Raw genomic sequence first — 20860 nt, forward strand, 5'->3', positions numbered from 1 at the left:
AGAAAAAACACCATCAACTCCTTCAATGTTAAAACTCCACAATTAAACCGGCTCGGGGGGGAGAAAAAAAAACTGAAGAAGACAAAAAGACGCTTTCGTAATTTCTACGCACCAATCGTGCAGAAAACCAATAACGGAATACAAGGGGACAGACAAGATTCAGGCAATACTTCATACTGTTATGAAGCGAGAATGAGTAGCGCAGAAGACAGCGGGAGCAAGTGCTCGTCGGGCCCGATTTCCAGCTTCACCATCCAGTCTATTTTGGGCACGCCGTCCGGTGCGCCGCGCTCCGCAAACAAGGAGCTCGCTAAGGGGCCGCCGCCACCGCCGCGGAGGCGCTCGCTGTCGGTGTCCTCCGAGGAGGAGTGCAGCGGCGGGGAGGACTCAGCAGACTGCTTCTGCTCCGACACGGGTCACAGCGAACCATGCACCCAGCACCAAGCCCATAACTTCTGTATAGGTGAGCATCTATTTTATTATTATCATAATTAGTACTACTATCAATACAGAAAAGGGAATAAACTAAATATTAAGTGGTAGCCGAACAAAAATGAAAATGTTATTGGGCATATTTACAGTTACTGCATTATTTGTTTACTATATCAAATGGTATGACAGTAGGCCTAATTAGTGCCTCTTCTAATTTTTATTTTTTTTGGTAATAACCAGGCCTCTTTTTTTCTGTGTTTGTTTGCACTTCAGCTCACATTTCATTAGCCCGTGTCTGTGACTGCCACCCTCGTGCAGCTCATCCACTTCCACTTGTTCGTTGCAGACTATCATTGCAGTTGCGGAAGAGTGGAAGGTCGAATAATTAGCCCTCTGTCTTTCCTCTCATTCCAAATTTAATTGAGCCTGCTAATTGATGAAACATGTTTCTAAAATGGCTGCACTACACGTCGTCAATTGAGCGTTAAATAGAGCGGGATTTTATTAATAGCTTACTGTAACGCCGGGCGTACTCATGCTGGATTGTTTATTTAAAAAGTCACCGGCTTTCAGCAGTCGATTTAGAAAGTCAGAGTTCACACTTTACGAACTCTCAAACTGAGTAGTGGAAAAAATATGTTCTCCCCACTCCAGTCGCCTGTTTAAAAAAAGCTTACAATTTAGATGTATTTGGCGGCTATGATATTCACCATCTCCTTCTCGCGCTTATAGGTCCCGGTAAAGGACTTCTCTCTGGGAATGACGGGCTCGTGCGGCGGCCGCACCTGCCTCAGCCTCTGCTGCAGGATTATAAGGAGGAGCAGGAGAGACCGTGCCATCAAATGTCACCTCTGTCAGAGGAGAGACACACAGACGGTGCGGACAAGCAGGGCAACTCAGCCAAGAAGAAGACGCGCACGGTTTTCTCCCGGAGTCAGGTGTACCAGCTGGAGTCCACCTTCGACATGAAGCGGTACCTGAGCAGCTCGGAGCGGGCCTGCTTAGCCTCCAGCCTGCAGCTGACTGAGACTCAGGTCAAGACGTGGTTTCAGAACAGGAGGAACAAATGGAAACGGCAGCTATCAGCCGAACTGGAGGCGGCCAACATGGCCCACGCCTCCGCACAGACACTAGTAGGGATGCCGCTGGTTTTCAGAGATAACGCCTTGCTGCGTGTTCCGGTTCCCCGGTCCATCGCCTTTCCGACGCCCCTTTATTACCCGGGGAGCAGCCTGCCAGCGTTACCTTTATACAACCTATACAACAAGATTGAGTACTGACTGACTCTGCTGTATGTTCACCACTGCAGTCCACGTAAAGACGCATAACAAAACAATACAACATTCTTATAAGTGTCTCCACATAACCCCTGTATATTAATTGTATCACTTTATTTGTCGAGGAAATTGTTATTATGCAGCAACTGTACGTCTCCCATGAAAGCAACCAAGCTTAATTGTATAAAATACACCATGTGTATAATTAATTACAGTCATTTTTGTACTTTTATTTTCTTTCTCCTCCTTGAACTGATAAAATAATGGAGTTTAACATTCATATCACATTCAAGAAAAAATGGATTCCACAAAAAAAGGTTTTTACAGTGTTTACATTCATAATTGGTTTGTCACATATATTGCAAAGCAGCAGCGCCATTTTATTTCACCTGACCGGAAAAACATTATTATTCCATTTCAGGAAAAATATCATTGTTTCTATTGTAATTTAGAACTTGAATAATAACCTTCTCATTCAATAAATTTTCTATTTCAGTGAAAGTTGGGCTTGCTTGGTTTTGTTTGATATACTGTTTCTGTGTTGTTACATTTGTAAACTTAACTATTGACACAGTTTTATTTTAACAGAGAAGGTAAACACTTGAAGCAATTGTAAACAAGACTTGCGTTAAATTCTACTGTGTTGATAGTTCTTGCCACAATGTGATCACAAGACATTCTATTGTAATAACCAGTGTGAATATCTCTATGTTAAAGGCTCATGATATAATCAGAAATTAAAGGAGAATTTTTGTTGTAGAGCTGCAGTAATTCTTGTAAGAGGTGCTTTGAACTAAAAACACCTGTGCTTTAGCCATGGATGAAGTGAGGTGAAAAAACCTGGGAGTCACTGGCGTTAATTAACTTATATGACATTGCTGTTGGCTCACTAGTCTCACCTTATACCGCCTACAATTACATCAAATATTACATTGTGAACTTCTTGACAGGTGCATTTTAATTGTAGCTTGTATCTGTGATGCGGTGTGAAATGTAATGCATTCATCTTCCTCTGCAAGGCTCACGCTGTAGCTTCCATATTCGTTTGATTCCTGAGTAAATAGCCTACAAACCGTACAAAATATCACCCTGCGTCTAGAATTGCAGAACATGATGCAAAGAATTTAAAGCCATACTTTCAGATGAATTCTAAATCTATAAACAATGCAAGCAACAACAACAGTCGGCTGTAAATTGAAAAGGTGGATGACCTGATCAGACTGCCTTCCTAAAAAGGTAATACATATAGAGAGAAATGTGGAGAAGAGATGCACACCATCACAAGCCAATCATGCCTCTGGGACAGATCTTCTCTTATTTGAAGTCTGCCCCCTTTGTGGCTCTCTAACATCAGGCCTTGAAAGGGGAACCATAATAAAGAGGCATGTTGTCAAAGTTAATCGAAGCTGTTCACTTTTCTCCATCTGCACAGTGAATAATCAGTTACACATTGAATATCACATACATTATGTCTTGTCAATGCAGAAGCTTTATATTTTCAAGAGGTCCAGCTCATATTGTTAAAGTTGAATTTACGGTCTCATAACAATTCAACACATGCAAATACTAAACACAAGCCTGAAGAGAATCACTCACACTTACTCACTCCCTAGAACACAAATGCCCCGTGGTTGATGGTTAGCGATATAACGGTGTCATTTGCCAGCTTTTCTTGGATGTCACATCATGTACAAGGGACCCCCACACACACCACCATCATCATCATCACCCAGCCAACCCCTTCTACCCATCCCACCAATCTCTCACTGTGTGCTATTAGCTAGCAGAATCATGACTAGCCAGGCTCTGCTGCCCTGCAGATTATGCCTGACCCAATTTCTGCAACAGCCGCCCTGTGTTTCTGGGAAAATGGATAGCGTTAGACAACAGCAGTGATTTATGGGTAACTCCAGCACCAGCGAAGAGGTGAGGCGCAGGGGGATGAATTTGTGACAGATAGGAAAGGGAGAGAAAAAGAGAGATAGAGAGAGGGATGGGGGACCGTAACGCTTATGAAAAGGAGCAATAGCTTTGGTTGAATGAAGCTGTTTATTAGTTTCCAAGTGGTCATTATGTCATCAGGTGCGATGGCAACGCGCCACTCTTTTGGATGGATGTTTGCACCCCACTGACTTGTGGGAAATCTGCATGACCTGTCACCTGAGGTTGTTTGATTTACAAGACAGGGAGAGAGAGATGTGTGGAGATGCGGCGACGAGCAAAGGAGAGAATAAGTGAAAGAGAGGAACGGGTGAGGGTAGAAGGGGGGGTTCAATGTAACTATGTATCACTGCAATGGCAGGTGTGAATTACAAATTTTAATAGCAGGGCAATGAAAATGATTTGAAGTGGTTTAAACTGCAAAGAGACAGCGACTGGCATGGTGATGAAGATTTGTTGAGATGATGTGTTGTGCCTTAGGATTCATCAAACCTGCCTGGTAAGGTGAAAAGCAAGTGTAATTCACTCTGTGGTATAATTTATGATGGGAGTAATGGAAACTGTGGGCTACACACAGTGTGGAGAGGGAGAGGCAAAGACAGAGAGCACCGGGCAAATTGATTCTCTCTTTTAGAGCATATTTACAGGATCATAATGAATTATACTAAAACCTCCGGATATCATCTTTTACATCTCGAGATAAAATGATATAGATCAAAACTAACTTAATAGAGACCCCATTAAATTTAAACAGGCTGCAACAACATTACTTTACTTTTTTATTTATAATGTTCTCTTCTAATATTTGAAGAACCCTTTTTTTCCCCCCTTCATTTATTTGGATAAAGGCTTTTCAGCTACCTAACATATTTACAGCCATCTGATTTAAAGAGGGTGTGTGTGGCTTCATATTAGAGCGGAAGGTTATGAAGTACAACACCACGAGCAGATGCAGAGCCTCGTGTCTGCCTCAAGACAAGAGTTTTAAAAGCGATCGCAATGCATTAAGCCAGACAACTCTCAAGACCTGTTTGCTCCCTAAATGAATTTGAGGGGAGCGTAACAAGGTTTTTGAGGCAGGCCCTGTCATCCGCTGGCTTTAACCAGCTTCTGTGTTTATGGTTTAATGGTTAAAAAGGAGAGCTTGGACCAGAAGTGATTTTTCATGATTCTGTTTTATATCAACTGGAAATGAAGGAGCTGAAGGGAAATTGTGTTTGTCCCCCCCTCCCCAGCCTCTAACCCCTTCTCTTTAACAGGAGAGGCATATGCTGCAGAGCTCTATAAAGCAGACATATGGATAAAGTATATTAAGCAAAAATGTGGTAAAAGCTAGATTGGAAATTATTTTGTCACTTAAACCGGCATAAAACACTTGGATGTACCAAGTTTCTAACAAAAATAGGTTTTAACTTTGTCATATGCCATTTCATTTTTTAAATCAATTTGCTTACCACAAGAGAGACCTATTTTAAAATGTTCAGAACTCAAGGTCAAATACAATTTGAACTCTCCAAGAACAATGTTTAACCAAAAATCTGCATCAGGGCTTTTATGGCAAAATTTTGCCTCATTGTTAAATTACCAACCATTTCTTGAACTGCCTGTTTTGAAGTGCCATTCCAATATGCATCAAACTATTACAGGCTACAGTACGTGGAGAGAACTCGGCTATTACGCCAGAGATAAGACCATTAGCATTACCTTTGACGCAATAATGGATGTGAGATACAGTTCTCTGCTCTCCATTTTGTATTTGTAAGGATAATAGGGGAATTATCTTGAAGTCCTTATGCTACACACTCAAGAGTGAGACCACACTGAGGACAGTGAGCTCTGCAACAGTTGTTTTCACATCCTCCTCTCCCCTCCCTCCCTCAGCCCGTCCCTCTGCTTCAAGACCCTCTCAGAGAGAGCCAGGGAAGATAAAGCATGTCATTATTCTATTAAAGACCTACAATTTTTGTAATGGGACTTGCAGCGGTCGGCAGAAGTGCAGGCAGCTTCTTCAATATCCTGGACATTATTTGCTCGTTTAGTTAAATGATGTTTCTAATTCCCTCATAATTACTTGTAATGAGGCTGTCTCCCTCGTTTTGATGCGGCAACATCTTAATACAGCCTGGCATTCTTTTTTAGGGATAATTACCTCTCATGAGGCCGGGCAGCGAGGCTGGGGTTTGTTGTGCGCTGCACACGTGGCAAATTGGCTTGTTTCCTGCCATCTTGTCTTCCTGCAAATTGGTAAATTAAGTTTCTCGGCTGGAGCATTAGAACTGTTAAGTTTGCTTTCTCGGCTCCTTCAAATTATTGGCTTCACTGACAGAGAGATGGCTGTATATTCTGTGTTTTGTCTGATTAACTGTGTAGATTGTTTATTTACAGAGTATACAGCGGATGTTAGTGGAGCTGAATGTTGGAGCAATACAAAAAAAAATGTCAAAGGAGCCATTTTTAAAATATTTGGGACATGTATACCAGATCACAGAGGAACAAAAACATGGATTCATAAAGCGACTCCTAAATCCTAAAATATAAATTCTTATTTTAAAGATAACATTTTATAACGAGAGAGCGAAAACTATAATTTAGTGTCATTTAGAGAATTATTTTACAAAGAACTGAACCCTTGAATCCAACAGTACATTAGGTCAATTTATTGTAGCATTAACAGATAACAATAGTGTCATAAAATACACCTGCAATTCCACTGTGTCAACAAAGTCAGTGGAGCAGTTCCATCATTTTCTTTCGGGAGGGAGACTCGCCAGTCCTTTTTGTAATCTTAGGGATGATCAACAAATAACTATTTAATATATAAAAAGATAAAATTTACAGAAGATTTCAAAAATACAGATATAATATGTACTCAATCTTAGAATGGATTCCCACCTTCCTGTTTCCCTTCTACCGGCAGAGCAGTCTGTGTTGTTCCTGAAATGATCCAGCTGCCGTAGTCAAACCGCAGCCGTTGCAGGGTTGGCTGAGGGTTTTTTATTTCTAAGTGCTGATGTGTCGCAGACAGTTTGGCTCTACAAGGGCCTGTTATACGCCGATTAAAGAGAGGGAAGGAGTGCTCCCGCAGGACGGCCTTGTACATTTACCCTGACCACAAAAAGGTCTAACGTTTACGCCCCGGTGCTGACATGACCTTCAAACAAGGTCCCTCTGCTGCCTGGGTGGATACTGGAACTGTCTGGAGGAGGCCTGCAGTGAAACTAACAGACAGACAGGAAGAAATCATATCTTTTATATCAGGAATTACCTGTCTGCCATATCCTGTGTAGTTAGAAGATATGGCTTTTATTGGGAAGTACAGGAAAGAAAAGTTATTTTTCACACTTATGACAAAATGTGATTGTGATTTTCCAAAAGCTTTTGTCAGTTTCACTGAATGTTGGAACACGATATAATAAGTATCTTTTCTCCATTAAAACCACCTACATTGAACAAACTGACAAAAACAAAGGGCCACTAAATAATTCAGATCCAAATCACCCATCATCTATTGGTGGGAGACAAACATATCACTTTCTATTGTTTTTATTAGTGAGAGCACAGACAGATTCACAAGTGATCCCCTTGTCTTTGCTGGGGCAGTGATCTGTTTGTTATGAGATTCGATATTGAGTTCTTCTTAATATGAAGAGTTGGGATCTCTTTGTAACGACCAAGTGGTCTCTTTCAGCTGCAGGGGTCTGGTGTATAGAGAGATGATCTGTCACTTCAGTCTGAGACTGACTGCTGACCACATAGCCTGCAGCGCAGAAGCAGGGAGCACAATGAAAGCAGCACACTATCACCTGACAGCTAATTAGGGATCACTCCCCTGGAAGGGAATACATACTCTTTGAGGGAATGAGAGAAAGAAAGCAAGAGGTCGCTGAAATCCGTGTGATGTGTCTGTCAAAGCCACAAGCCACCTGTGCCTTCTTAAAGCAATTCTTTGATAAGTTCGGTCGTCGTTGTAGTAAATTGTAATTGGTGGTAAAAATCAAACAACCTGACATTGGTTCAAATATAATGTCTTTTGTTTTTCTCTCTTGTCCCCACAGGAGTAAGAAGCTCATATCTCAACATTCATGCAGTCCATTTTAAATCTACCAGTTCAGCAACTTTGATTGTCCCCAACTGTGTATGCCAATGTGAGCATGTGCGTGCGTGTGCACAAACATGCTCATCCAGCAGTGTGAGTCTATGGTTTATAGTGGAGACCAGGGATTTCTTTGAGAACACATTTGTAACCATTAGTTGAGTGTAGGATTTCATGTGCAGAGTGCATCCTCTGGATTGGTGTCAGAGTTTCTGCGAGGCTCTGTGGCAGCCTCTCTTGGAGCGACAGTGCTGAGAGGAGGAGGAGGAGGAGGATGGAGGTGGTGGTGGTTGAGGAGGAGGGGGTGCACTGGAGCCTCTGCGTCCCACCAACAATGCATCACGGCAGGCAGAGTGTAACCTGAGCACCCCCTCTGGCCCTGGTGTGGCCTGCCACAGCGCACTCCCTCTCGGCCCCCTTTGCACCCCCAAGATGCTTTTAAAGGGATTTGGCCAGCTAGAAAACAGCTCTTCAAAAGAATTGTCGTCACATTAGAAAGTAATTAGCTGGGCCTGAGGCCAAGGATTCCCTGACCTGACTAATTCTGCACCCCTAAACCATCCGTCAAGGTGCCAGGCGGCTGGTGAGGCACGTTCTCGGTGTACTGGGGAGGAGGTATTCTGGCAGGTGAGATTCCCATGGTCCTGCAGGTGAACAAACCTTACAGAGGTCATCGGGAAGGGTTACTGGGTAATCCATCTGAGTAACGGTCAGCAGGTAGATTTGACAGACGTCTAACAATACTGGTACAGGTAACTGTTGAACTAAACTATAGTCGAGATGTAAGGGAACAGGACAAATTATAAATGCTGTTGATGACAAGCTACCGAATACTACTGTGCGATGACAAATCATATTCAACATTTTAATCATCGTTGAAAAAACTGATTGGCTCTAAAGTTGTGGAGATATAGCTCAGCCAACTTTCAGATGTTTGTGATCTAGGAGTCTAACACGGATGCAGACCGCTACATCGCTTCTGCAGATCAATGCAGAAAAACCATTTCAGCACTTGGCCACCTGTTCTTCCAAGCCTGCAGGGCCCACTGGCCACAACCTCTCCTCTCACTATTAGACAAACTAATCTGATTGGGAAAAGGATGGAGGTGGGGAGGGGCAGAAACTTACAAACCACATGCTGCAGGGTAGGACTCGACACCGCCAGTCCTCTCCTTCACTGTCTCTGATGGTTTAGGAGCTAGTATGGCCTTCAGCATTATCAGGCTAACACACAGTGGGAGGTTATGTGAAAGAGACAAAGAGAAAACGTGGGAATCCCAATGGAATACACAAACAACACCGGTTTCCACCAATTTTAATGTCCTTAGTGGTGATATTGTACACATTAAAGGGATTTTTTGTCTGATTTCATCTAAGATAGCACATAAGGGCTCTGCCATATAAACCTTTGTCATGTATAATGACCATGTCACATCTTTAGCAACGCATATGAATTTTGTGTGAGGAAAAGACTCCCTTCAAAGCCGCCATATTGATGTGGTAAGACATTGGAAAGTGGGAAGGAAAACATACACTTGTTAAACCAGCAGGACCCAGAAATGGCACTGAGCAATTGGCCAATTAGGAAGTGGTCCATCATGTCAAACTCATTTGCAAAGGGAAGGCTTAACCCTTAGGGTTCGAAGGTCGGGATCAAAGGGTGTCCCCCATGGGACCGCACAGAGATCCTTGAAGAAACGCTGATCCCAAGCTTTTGTAAAGGAATCTTCTAATTACAATAAATCTCCACTGCAAGGTAAAGACAGGAGTGCTTGGTACAGTTGCTATATGATAGCTCCCACCCGAGGGCCTGCAGGTATAGATGTCTGTATAGAAGACTGATAGGAGATAGTGGTTGCCACTAGGGTAGTGGCCTCTCATTTGCCCAGGTCAGAACCTCAGAGAGAGATCACAGCTTTGGCGGCTCAGGCTGACCAGCACCTCTGAGCCTTTATAGCCTCTGGTGTGTAACCGGGTCTTTGACCTTGCTCACAGATTAGTATCAGTATCAGTATTAGTACTGGATTTACTTCTTCTATTCTTAGCCCTCTTTCTTTTATTGTCTTGCTTTCTCACAAAGACATGTCACGGTTGGATTTCTCTGAATGGACCACGCTCTTTCAATTGAGATTTTAGCCCTCTACTATGAACTTTTATGATTGGTTTGATTTGCACTCTGATCTCTTTGGTTTGGTTGCAATACTTATTTCAGAGAGATGTTTGCAATTGAGGCTGGTTGGTCACACAATACTAGTGCTGGGTGATGGTTTTGAAATTTCAGCTAACCAAACTTTTAAAATTGTGTTCCTGACAATCTCATCTGTACAATAATAATTGCTGAGTGTCAAATGGTCTAATTACATCTGAAATCCTAAACATTTACATATTTTGTACCTTTGAGAGGGCACACCACTAGCACTTTGTAGAAAAATGGCTTTTAAAGGCTGCAGCTTAAAAGGACACCAATAAACATTCAGTATTCAACCTGACACTGATGCCTTTGCTGAAAAAATGGAAAATTTCTGCTGATTTGGATAAGAGTTATTATACAGTTATACTATGAACTCTCACCCTGCACACTTTCATAGTGCTCATGAGAGGACAACATGATGGCTACGGGGAAATCAACGGCTGTATGTTCCACCGTGTATTCCCTATACGTATTGAATCTCGCTTGCAGAACAACCTTCTTTGTTCCCGCTCCAAGGTAAGCTGTATGACACTCTCTGTGCTTCTCATGCGGGCTCTGCTGTCAGCTTAAGGGGGAGGAGAGAGGAAAAGGAGGGGAGAGTAGTAGTTTGTTCTTCCTGCAATTAGCATTCACGGTTAGCTAAGCAGAACTAATGCAGCGAATCTTTGAGTCTAACGTTACCTGTCCTCCACTGCCAGAGTACCTGCAGGCCAGATTAAACTGTAGCGAGACGACAAACCGCCTATGTATCCGTTACAAGCCTGTTATTATTAGCAGTGTTATTGGTAATTCCTTTTGAATGGCCACGACAAAAAATGATGCATTGGCTAAGGAGGACTTAAAAAAAACAAAACAGGATACCGCATGGGTGTGGGCAATGTGCAAGTGATACTGTAATTTTGAAAACAAACTGAGTGAGAATAACGCCTCCATCGGTGTGGCATTGTTTGGCAGCACTGGCGGGAGGCAGAACTCCCAGCGGCACATTTTGATCTGAGCTGTTTTAAGTGACGGGCTTCCCATGACAACAGTTAGCGCTGTCACATGTCAACACAAGAGGCATCTGCCCTCAAGCATCACTCTCTCATTGACTTCATTCATATTTTATGCCTTAACAGCTTTTTTTTAAATTCAACCAATAAAAGGTTGTCTTCATTCAAATGTTCCGTGCCTCTGTTTCGAATCAAACTTTTGTGTCTGGCAGGGTCATCTCCCGTATGTTCTTCAGCATCTAGGTCAATACTGAATGATCTCATGCCTCCCTTTTCAACTGGGGCCGGACCAGGATATGGGCTCACCGTGTCACTATTATGGGATGTGGATGAAACGGCAATGATCTCATGAGTCTTAAGTGACACAACAACATGGCCACTTAGCAGACCTTTTCACGTAGTTCCAAGAAAACATTGCAATGGGATTTTCAGCTCCAAGATTTATGGTTCTTGTTGGTGATTCTTTGTTTGGAGTTAAATATACCAATGCATAATTGGAATACTATTCGAGAATAGATGAGTAAAACAAAATAGTACTGCAGCTATATTTTGTGTTGTAAAAACACACTTCAATATTTTCCTGGTAATTTGCTGTGTTTATACTCAGCTAATCATTATCAGTTCTCTGAAGTGTTGTCTTATCTGTTACAAACAGGTACAAGCAGCGCAACTGCTCCCAATTGATCCACTAAAGACTCCCACCGTGATGAGGCCACTGTCTAGTCACACAGAGCCCAAGGAAGACACTGCTCCAAATCAATAAGTCTTCTCGTGACACTGGCTCTAGTAAAGTCTACACTGTGAATGTGAGAGGCAGTGTAAGAAATCATTGAAATAGAAGTGCTATGATACAGCTGCATTGATGAAATTAATTGCACAAGTTGTTTTCAAGAGATTTGAAACCTACTGTAACTGCTGCAAATATAATTTGAGTACATTTGAAAACTGGTTTCATCCTGACCTAGTGGAAATGATCAGAGATGTACTTGATTTTCACTCCTTGACATGAACATTTTTTTTTTTTTCTCCACTTTTTCACAAGTTTTCATGTCTGCTGCTTGGCTGATCCACACTGCAATGCAATTCTCCTTTCTAGTAAGGGACTAAAATTTGCTTTAAAAAAAAATAGCAATCAATGCTCAGTAATTTCTGGAAAAGGTTGAGGCATATTCTCACAAATGGTTAGAGGCACTTTCATTAAATTAATGTTGTATGTCTGTGTTTAACATACATGGCTTCAGCAGAAAATTGATAATGTTGCTGGACAGCCATGCTCAGAAAACCAAAGCTATTTGCAGGTGAATTACAGGGAAATCTCATGGCAGCATGTGGATACAAAAATAAAATAAAATCATATTTCACTGGAGGGCTTTTATTGCCTAGTGGACACAGTTTGAATTTGACTTAGTTTAAATAAGGCCAAACTGAATTGTCTTAACTAAACAGACATTTTTAGGTAATAGAAGTATCTCATGAATATATTTCAGCTTTAAATCAAGACTGAGGTAAAAGTCCAAGTGTTTCCATCTCTCACTCTAAAATTTCTGTTTGTATCACCCTGTCTCCTTGTTGAACCACAGCTACTTGCCTCTACTTGATGTCCAATCTAAATAAAAAAGATTGTAATATAATAAAGGACCCATAGTCCCTACTTATACTGTACTTATTGAGTGGAACATTGAGATTTATATAACTCCTCTCAATGAGAGAGAAAGAGAGAAAAGGAGAGAAAGAGAGTTTCTCTATGAATGCGAGGGGGGTTTAAGGTTACCGACTAATTTCCCAGTCGTTACCTGCAGACAGCAGCACATCCGGTCTCCTCAGTGTTTTTCAACTGGGAACAGTACAATCTGTTATACTGTAGTGATCATCAGCTCTTCCTCGACCAATGATTACCAGTAATTACCTGTTTTTCTCTCCCTCCATCCATCCCTCCTCCCCTCTCTCTCTCTTCCCCTTTCTCCCTTGAGCTATTACCCTAACTGGCTGTTGTGGAGCAAAGAGGAGGTGTGTAGAGAACAAGGCAGGCTTTTATGGACTCCCCACCAGCGCCACTCCACACCGCTCCATTTTGAAATTATCGGGTCCCCTTGCTTTTGAAGTCTCTGTAAGCGTACCCTCCTATTTACGAGATGGCTATGTACTTAAAGGTCACAGATTGATCAAGAGGTCCTAAAGATGGCCTTTTCCCTGAAAGCACCGCAATACTGTGGCTTCTACAGGCCACATCTGTGGGAGACAGAGAGAAAATAAAATGCATCACTCCCCCAAAGTCAGGCATATTCAGACTTTAATGTACAATTCCATTTACCCTGGAAAATGCCACAATTGAGTATGGAATTCACAATGAGCACAGCAATTTATCAGTGCTTTTTTGTCCATTTCTCATGGCTCAGGCTTAAGCATATTTTACTTTGTGATTACCCACAGGTCATTTTATAAATGTGTCAGACTCTAACTTTGGTTGAACATGAGACCTTCACTACATTGTTTTGTCCATTTAAAAAAATACATTTGACACATGCACACATAACAGCAGCAGCAATATTTTGAAATGACAACAACCAGTGTGCAGAACACTGAAGCCCATCAGCAATCAATTCAGTATTTAAAGAAATGGATGACTGGAGGTAATTATAAAGACCAAATTACAGTATGCTTATGTACTCATTTGTGTATATTTTGTCATTTAAAAAAGAAAATCTCATTGATTTTCTTTCTTTAAGAATGTCTTACTATACTTGAATGTATAGGTCTTTTGAAAGCAAGATATTCAAAATTCTGTATTTGTGTCTTTTAACAAGATGCTTGTTCTGTCTAGCTAATTTTATAGTCAAAATACGACATCAAATATTTGAAAGCCTTTTTCAAAACATCTTACCAACATATTATGTATTTCTTATTATATCAAAATGAACTAAATGTTGTTAAATTATATTGTGAGGATAACATTTTTATTTTATTTTTTTACCAAAAGTGGGTGAATATGACGAAATGTGGCTGGATATCATTTTATTCTAACAAGGTTTTAAATATGAAGCTCATACTGATGGACTAAGAGAAAGAGCATTGATTTAGTTAGATGTTTGTTTAACTAATGTAATCCCCTTAATCAAAATGTTTGTCTCAGACTCACTCGCTCAAAACACCGATATGTCGGAACCAAACAAAGCTGTACAAAAGCACGCGCCAGGTTCATTCATCAAAGGGTCCCAAACTATACTCACTCTGTTATTATTACTGATAGTCAGTGCCTTCAGTCTGTTTTATTTATTAGCCTACTGGGGATGAATGGGAGACGGCCAGGTGGTGTATGCGATGCCAATTTGTCCCTGCGTTTTAAAATATGCACACTGTGAACACCGGGCCGGGCAACTTGGCAGCAGCACGGACTTTGAAATTTTATTGATTGCATCACTCGCCAATAATATGAAGCATGTCACATTTGACAACACTATAAGTCGAGGGATCAGAGCGCCTAGGACTAATGAAACTGTTTTGAGGGTGGGGGAGAAGAGAGATGGATGTTGTTTTCTACAACATTAACCTTGCAAATGGCTGCCAGAGAGCAGCGATGCCTCACGCCACACACACACACACACACACACACACATATACACACACACACACACACACACACACACACACACACACACACACACACACACACACACACACACAGGCTGTCAACTCTGGCAACTTCCTGATGGTTGACATTAACACCAAGCTAAAAATCTCAAACCATTAAAAATACCTGTACTCAATGCAGGGAGCTAAGATGAAGTAATATTTTTCCAAGTAAATGAAAATCTTATTAGCATCACAACAGCGCTTGTGGCAAAACACTGGGTGATTTGAAAAGTGTCCCCTCCTGTCTGCTAGTGGGGATGACAGATGAGGTGAGGACGATGTAAAGGGATTGGTGTGGAGCAGGGGTTGGGTTGGGGTGTTGGGAGCGAGAGTTAAATCTCACCAAAATGAGTAATCATACATAATAATATCCTCATGTGTCTTGATAAGAGCAAACCCCGAACAAGCCGACAGCATCCGTCAGCATGGTCTATGAAAACTCACTAACAACGTTATGGATCCTGAAGGCAGCTATTGCCCCGGCAAATATGCTCTGTGAACCTCTAATTTGGCAGCTATATCTTCTTTAACGACACCATTACCAGTGGCTATCACCATAACCGCATCCACAGCAACAATCCTCACAAAACCCATAATGTGAAACCACGTTAAGATGGCTCCCGTGGACTCATGTTGGAGCGCTGCTGTGCTGTTACACCCATGAACAGGCTACAAACCCACACAACCACAGGCGTTAAATGCTCTCTACTGACTACATTAGCTATCTGGTATTGTTTTAACTGGGAAGTAATTAACTCACTTGGTCAATAGGTGGGATGGTGAGCCAGTCTGCGAGGTGTTTATAGGTCCCAAGAGTCGTGATGGGGGTGAGGGAGCACGACAGAGCCCATCTATCCAAACCCAATGACCTGACAAATCCTCCACTAAATGCGCAGACTTATATCAATTATAGATAAAAGAGATTTTATTTTAAAAAATACTGCTGTCACCCATAACTACAGACAGACTTTCGCCCATGCTCCATACTTTTTTTAGAGTACGTGTTTGAATGTGCACAACTGTGTAGGTGTGTGTTAATCAGACAAGCTGAATGTGCTCCCTTTTTATTTTCTAACGTACTGTGCAAAAAGGCGTCGCGGATCAGTAAATGGCTCCCTTTGCTAATCATCTCTGCTGTAGCAAGGGAAAAAAGGGAGAGATAAATGTTTGAGTGGAGAGGTTGAGGGCGTCTCTTTCAGACCTGCCCCTACTGTCTGCGAATAAAAGCCTGAAAAGGAACCACAACGACAGGCTAGAAGTGAGTCCAACTGGGCTTTGAAAACGCTGCCTCTTCTCCGGGCCTTGGTGCTAATGCATCTGACTCAAAGGCTTTAAGCCGGCGAGAGGGAGGGAGGGAGGGAGAGAGAGAGAGAGAGAGAGAGAGAGAGAGAGAGAGAGAGAGAGAGAGAGAGATAAAGAGACAGAGGCGGGAAGAAAGAAAAAGAAAGAGAAAATGGTAGAGAGACAGAGAACTGGTGCTACAGAGGACAAAGAGCTCCAAGGTGTGCACTCGGTATTCAGTAATTGGTAAAAGAAGCTTCATTTCTTACAGTGATTTCCTGTCTTTTTACCGTCTCTGACAATCCTGATGCTTTTAATAGGGGTATGAGTAGGGGCTATTCTGTGTGCCCCCCCCCTCCCCCAACTCCCCTTGAACACCAACCTGTCTGGCTGCTCAGCCTGACCACCCCTCCCATCTCCTTCTACCCGCACAAAATGGAAAAAGAAAAAAAAAAGGCATTAACCATATTCTTTCTGTCGTTCTCTCTCTTTGAATACCTCAAACCCCTTTAGCTTTAATCATTTCTGGATCAGGCTCAGTCCAAATAAGCCAAGCCATTTTCTGCACTCAATTACTCCCTTAACAGCATCAAAAAGAGAAAGGATTCAGGTATAGTGAGGAGAGAAAGAGGTGAGAGGGAGAAAATTGTGAAGCATCTTCATCTGCCGAAATGCTTTGAATGCTTTGAAAGGCTTTCTTTTTTAATGAAAACCAGTAATAAGAGATGGTTCTGACTATAACAAAATGTTTACTGTCTGTTCGCTAGCTGTGAGCTCTTCACTCTTCCCAGATAAATCGTTGAAGGGAGAGAGGGAATAAAGGCTTGAAGAAATGGGCATCCAAATTACTACATTTCCACCGAATCCTGCTTTCATTACCAAGGAAAATATATCTGAAGGTACTTCACTCAGAAAGGTATTTTAATAATACATTACTTTTCTCATAACTACTCTTAACCTTTAGATACAATGCATTTTAGATGAATGCTGCTGTCACGGCTTGGTGTTCAGATAATGAGACATCCAACTCGTATTTACTGTTGTCTGTCTGAGCTACAGGAGGTTTCACACATTGTACTATGAGTCTGGCTCCTATGTGGCTATATACGATATATATATATATATATATATATATATATATGTGTGTGTGTGTGTGTGTGTGTGTGTGTGTGTGTGTGTGTGTGTGTGTGTGTGTGTGTGTACACACACACACACACACACACACACACACACACACACACATATACACACAGTCAGTCCGAACTGCAAATATTCTCTGATGGGCCTGAATAAGGGTACAGCTCCATCCAACGCTTCTGGGTATTTCATAAAATGTATGCAGGAAGTGCATCTAAATAGGTTGCTCTTTTTCATAAAGTAGCACTCAATCCATAAGCACGGGCTTCGGGCATCAAAATGCTGCCCTGTTTTTTCTCATTGCCCAAATTGCCCACATTGTTCTAAACGCCCGCCAGTAGATACAAATCAAGTATGAAATGTGTGAACACCAACAGAGGTCAATAAAGCATGTCCACAGTAATATAATGTGATTGATTTTTCTCTGCAGCTCTTTCCATACGGGATTCTGCTGTGTGCACATTGCCGATGATTACACAAAAACTGCTGATGGTTAATCATAATGGCTCAGGGTGAGCACTTTACTTTGGTGCTCCCTCCTTCTCATACCCTGCGCTCATTTCCCCTCTTTGCCAGCCGATGGTCAGTCAGGTCAACGTGACACACATGCATCCCAAAACGCCATCCACAGAGTGGAAACCGCTGTTTGGATGCCTCACCAAAGAGCCTCTACTGGCAGCGGTATAGTTTCTCTCCACAGTCTCTCATTATATCAGTAGTGCTCCAGCAGGTGCCGGGGTCGAACACTGAGCACAGGGTGGCCGCTTTTCTAGGGTCCTCAACAGAGAAATAATATCTTTGCCTGCCAGAGGAATGTAAACAGAGAAAGTAAACAGGTAGATGTGAACCTCTTGTATTGCAATCGATACTCAGGTCTGGACCACGGAAGGAACAATCTCATAAAGTGTCAACATATTCAGTTTGAAGCTTTCATGCTCTGCATAGCTGGATCTCCGAGCACCTTATTCTTGCCAAAGGAGTACATTGTCATCAGCAAACTTTGCTATCTCCTGTTATATTTTGTTGTTGTTGCTTTTATGAAAACTGAATTAGGATAATGTGTGGTTGTTGCAAAAATAAAAATCCCTGGTGAACATATTTTTAACCTAATGACGGCAAATTACAAAAAAGAAGAGGATGAGTGAAGATGTGCCGTATTACATCGGACACTAATAGGTTACTTTTGGCATCAAAGGGGGCAAAGAGAAGTTATGCATTTGGGCTGTGAAAAGAGAGAGACCTTTGCAATGTCTCTGCAAAGCACCTTTTAAAAACATACTCAAAATTATAGCTCTGCTCGTTGCCAAGATGATCATTTTTAGCACAGGAACAAAGAGGCCAGCTATCGAGGATGTTAATTAAAACTAGATGCCTTTTAATGCATTTAAACACCCACTTTATATTTTCCACTTTGTATCTGTCCACAACACATTTTTACTCTTCCCTTATCATGCTCTTAAAGAAGAAAATTCAGGCCAAATAAATGTTTTCAGGAAAGAACAGAAGCTTTGACTCTTAATGGGCACGTTAGCTCAGCAAAGTCGCTAATGGACGATGCTAATTATCACAAGCTTGGAAGGCCTCACAAAGGGAGTGGATCAATATGTGACGCATGGTCCAGTCATTCATAGACGTTGGATGATGACATTCGCTCGAAACATGGCACTAGACAAGAGTGCATTGTAGGTGTGGGATGGTGGGAGGGGACAGGGAGGGCGAGGACCAAGAGCGTTCGGCTCTTTCATTCTCAAAGCGTGGTTGCTCAAATAGAATACCTAGTGCTTTCATAAAGGCAGACAACAGGCGCGGGAAGAGCAATGTGTGCTGGTAGATAAAGGAAAACAAGAGAGCCTCTGTCTCATTGAGTCTGGTTGTACTGTAAGGTTAACAGGTAGTGAGGTGAAGTGCTGGGGAAATCTAGGGTTAGGGCTAGGAGCAGAATTGTAATTTTTCATAAGCTACATTCCTAAATTTAAATATAACTTGGTAAGGGTGATCAGTGATGGACTCCAGAAGATGCCTACTGGGCGTCTGACAAATCTGCATCGATCATAGATTTGAATGAAATATAGAAAGAAGGTACTCCATGAGTACCAAAACACAGGGGTTTATATAACTATGATTGTAAGTTATCAAAGCAACAATCTTTTTGACCTCCATCTCAACAACTGTCAGATAAACAGGAGGACTACTGCATTCAAGTAACAAAGTCATCTCCAATGAATGTACACTTGCACAAATTTGATTTGCAAACGCAATGTGTTGCCAGATGACGTTGCATTTTATTGCAGCAAAAGCTGGGCGAGGTTAAACTTTTTGACAGACGACCCTGCACTTTTTTTTGTGTTGGCCACATTTTTTTTGGCAGTCATAATGGAGGCCTAAAGTGAAAAGGAAATTAGAAATTAGAATTATTATTTGTTTTTTTACTGTGAGTATTACAGTCAAACCGAATATTTGAATGGTGTACAGTTAAAAAAATATATCAAATTCTTCCCATTTGATTTGACCGCTAAAAAGTGGGCGGGCTTAGAATTTAGCACTATAAAGGGAGCTACAGGGGACTGTGGCTCCACACACACCTCCCTTGTTGCTAGTGTTTGCAGATTGATTGATGGATGGATGTTAAATCTCTTCTATCTTCTAAATCTACATGTTCTTCAAAAATATGGCTGACCTGCACAACCACTTGACCATATGTATTTGTGTTTTCATCTGGTTATTGCAAAAAAACTACTTTAATTTGAACCAAACTACATGTGAACTACAGTTTAACTAGCTACAATAATATTACTTGTTTTGTTAAGAACATTCAAGTCCAGAGAAGCTTTTTTTCTTCCACATCAGCTTGACTTATACTTTACATTATGTGGTTGGCCTCAAAAGAACCAAGCTTGTTGGATAATTTTGTGCCATTGTAATCTGTAATACTAGTTTCAAAGCCAGATTCTTAGTAGGTGTGGTACGGGCATACAGCCAAAACAGGCAAGTGAACATTAAAACTAAAACATCTGAACAGGTAACAGGATCCCCCACAACTTTGGGGGTAATTTGGACACAGTGTGGCACACTTTCTTTGGTGCAATATCCTGCTCTGGACCCCTCCTCCTTCCTTCTCCTCCCCGGAGAGACCCATTGATCCGCTGTCTGGTGAGCCCTGTGTCTCCAGTATCAGAATAATTCCAGGAGGGATTGGTTTTCCCTTGTTACCTTGTAGTTGGGAGCCCTGTTCCTGCCCCTTCCTAATTCTCCCCGCCTTAACTTCCCAATGGCACTGGGCACGACCGGCAGACAAGGGTGTCTTTGTCCCCTGTTTGAGGCAGGAAATGGAAGAGATGTAGCTGAAAGGTCTGAAGATGCTTCTCTTCCTCTATCAACAACATGAAAAAAAAAACTAACGTATGTCATCTTGAAAATCCAAGTGTTCAATCAAGCAAAGATGTGACTCACATCATTACGATTTTTGGAGATTTAAAGTGCTACAAACCTCCATTAATGACGTCCACTGTGACCATCGCACAATAATCATCCAAATAAAATTGATTAGAGACAGAAATAATCTCTCTAAATAACTTGTTATATTTGCTGATTTTACAAGCTATTCATTGTGTTTACTGTGCATTGCCCCATCTGATCCAGTACACACAAATGCTGAATGCTGATTGAATTTGACCTAGTTTACATCATATACAGAATGTATAATGCTATAGAAACTGAAACATATGTCCAGTTCATAAAACAAGTCTTTTGTGACATGTATAATTAAAACACAATTAACCAAAAACATTTAAAAATGTTCTATTACTTTGTAGAAATACATTTGATTTCCCCTTCCCCTAACTATGTTAAATCGTAGCATATATGTGCACAAACAGGGCAATCGTAC

The 20860-nt window shown here is 41.6% G+C and overlaps 1 protein-coding gene across 1 annotated transcript; it reads left to right on the forward strand.

The window, feature by feature from the left end:
- hmx2 (H6 family homeobox 2) lies at positions 1-2171 on the forward strand. Its single transcript, XM_068717154.1, has 2 exons — positions 1-463; positions 1165-2171. Exons 1-2 carry the CDS (start codon positions 193-195, stop codon positions 1710-1712), a joined length of 819 nt encoding a protein of 272 aa, XP_068573255.1. The 5' UTR covers positions 1-192; the 3' UTR covers positions 1713-2171.
- Positions 2172-20860: the final 18689 nt, after the last annotated feature.

Source organism: Cebidichthys violaceus, unplaced genomic scaffold (assembly GCF_023349555.1).
Source record: "Cebidichthys violaceus isolate CVI_PGR_0920_01 unplaced genomic scaffold, fCebVio1.0.p SCAF_10, whole genome shotgun sequence".
In the NCBI taxonomy this organism is placed as follows: Eukaryota; Metazoa; Chordata; class Actinopteri; order Perciformes; family Stichaeidae; genus Cebidichthys; species Cebidichthys violaceus.

Bases quoted from the DNA above. Each gene is read 5' to 3' on its own strand.
- hmx2 (XM_068717154.1), top strand. From the start codon at position 193: ATGAGTAGCGCAGAAGACAGCGGGAGCAAGTGCTCGTCGGGCCCGATT. The intron at 464-1,164 runs GTGAGCATCTAT...TCGCGCTTATAG, and splicing joins AGCCCATAACTTCTGTATAG to GTCCCGGTAAAGGACTTCTC.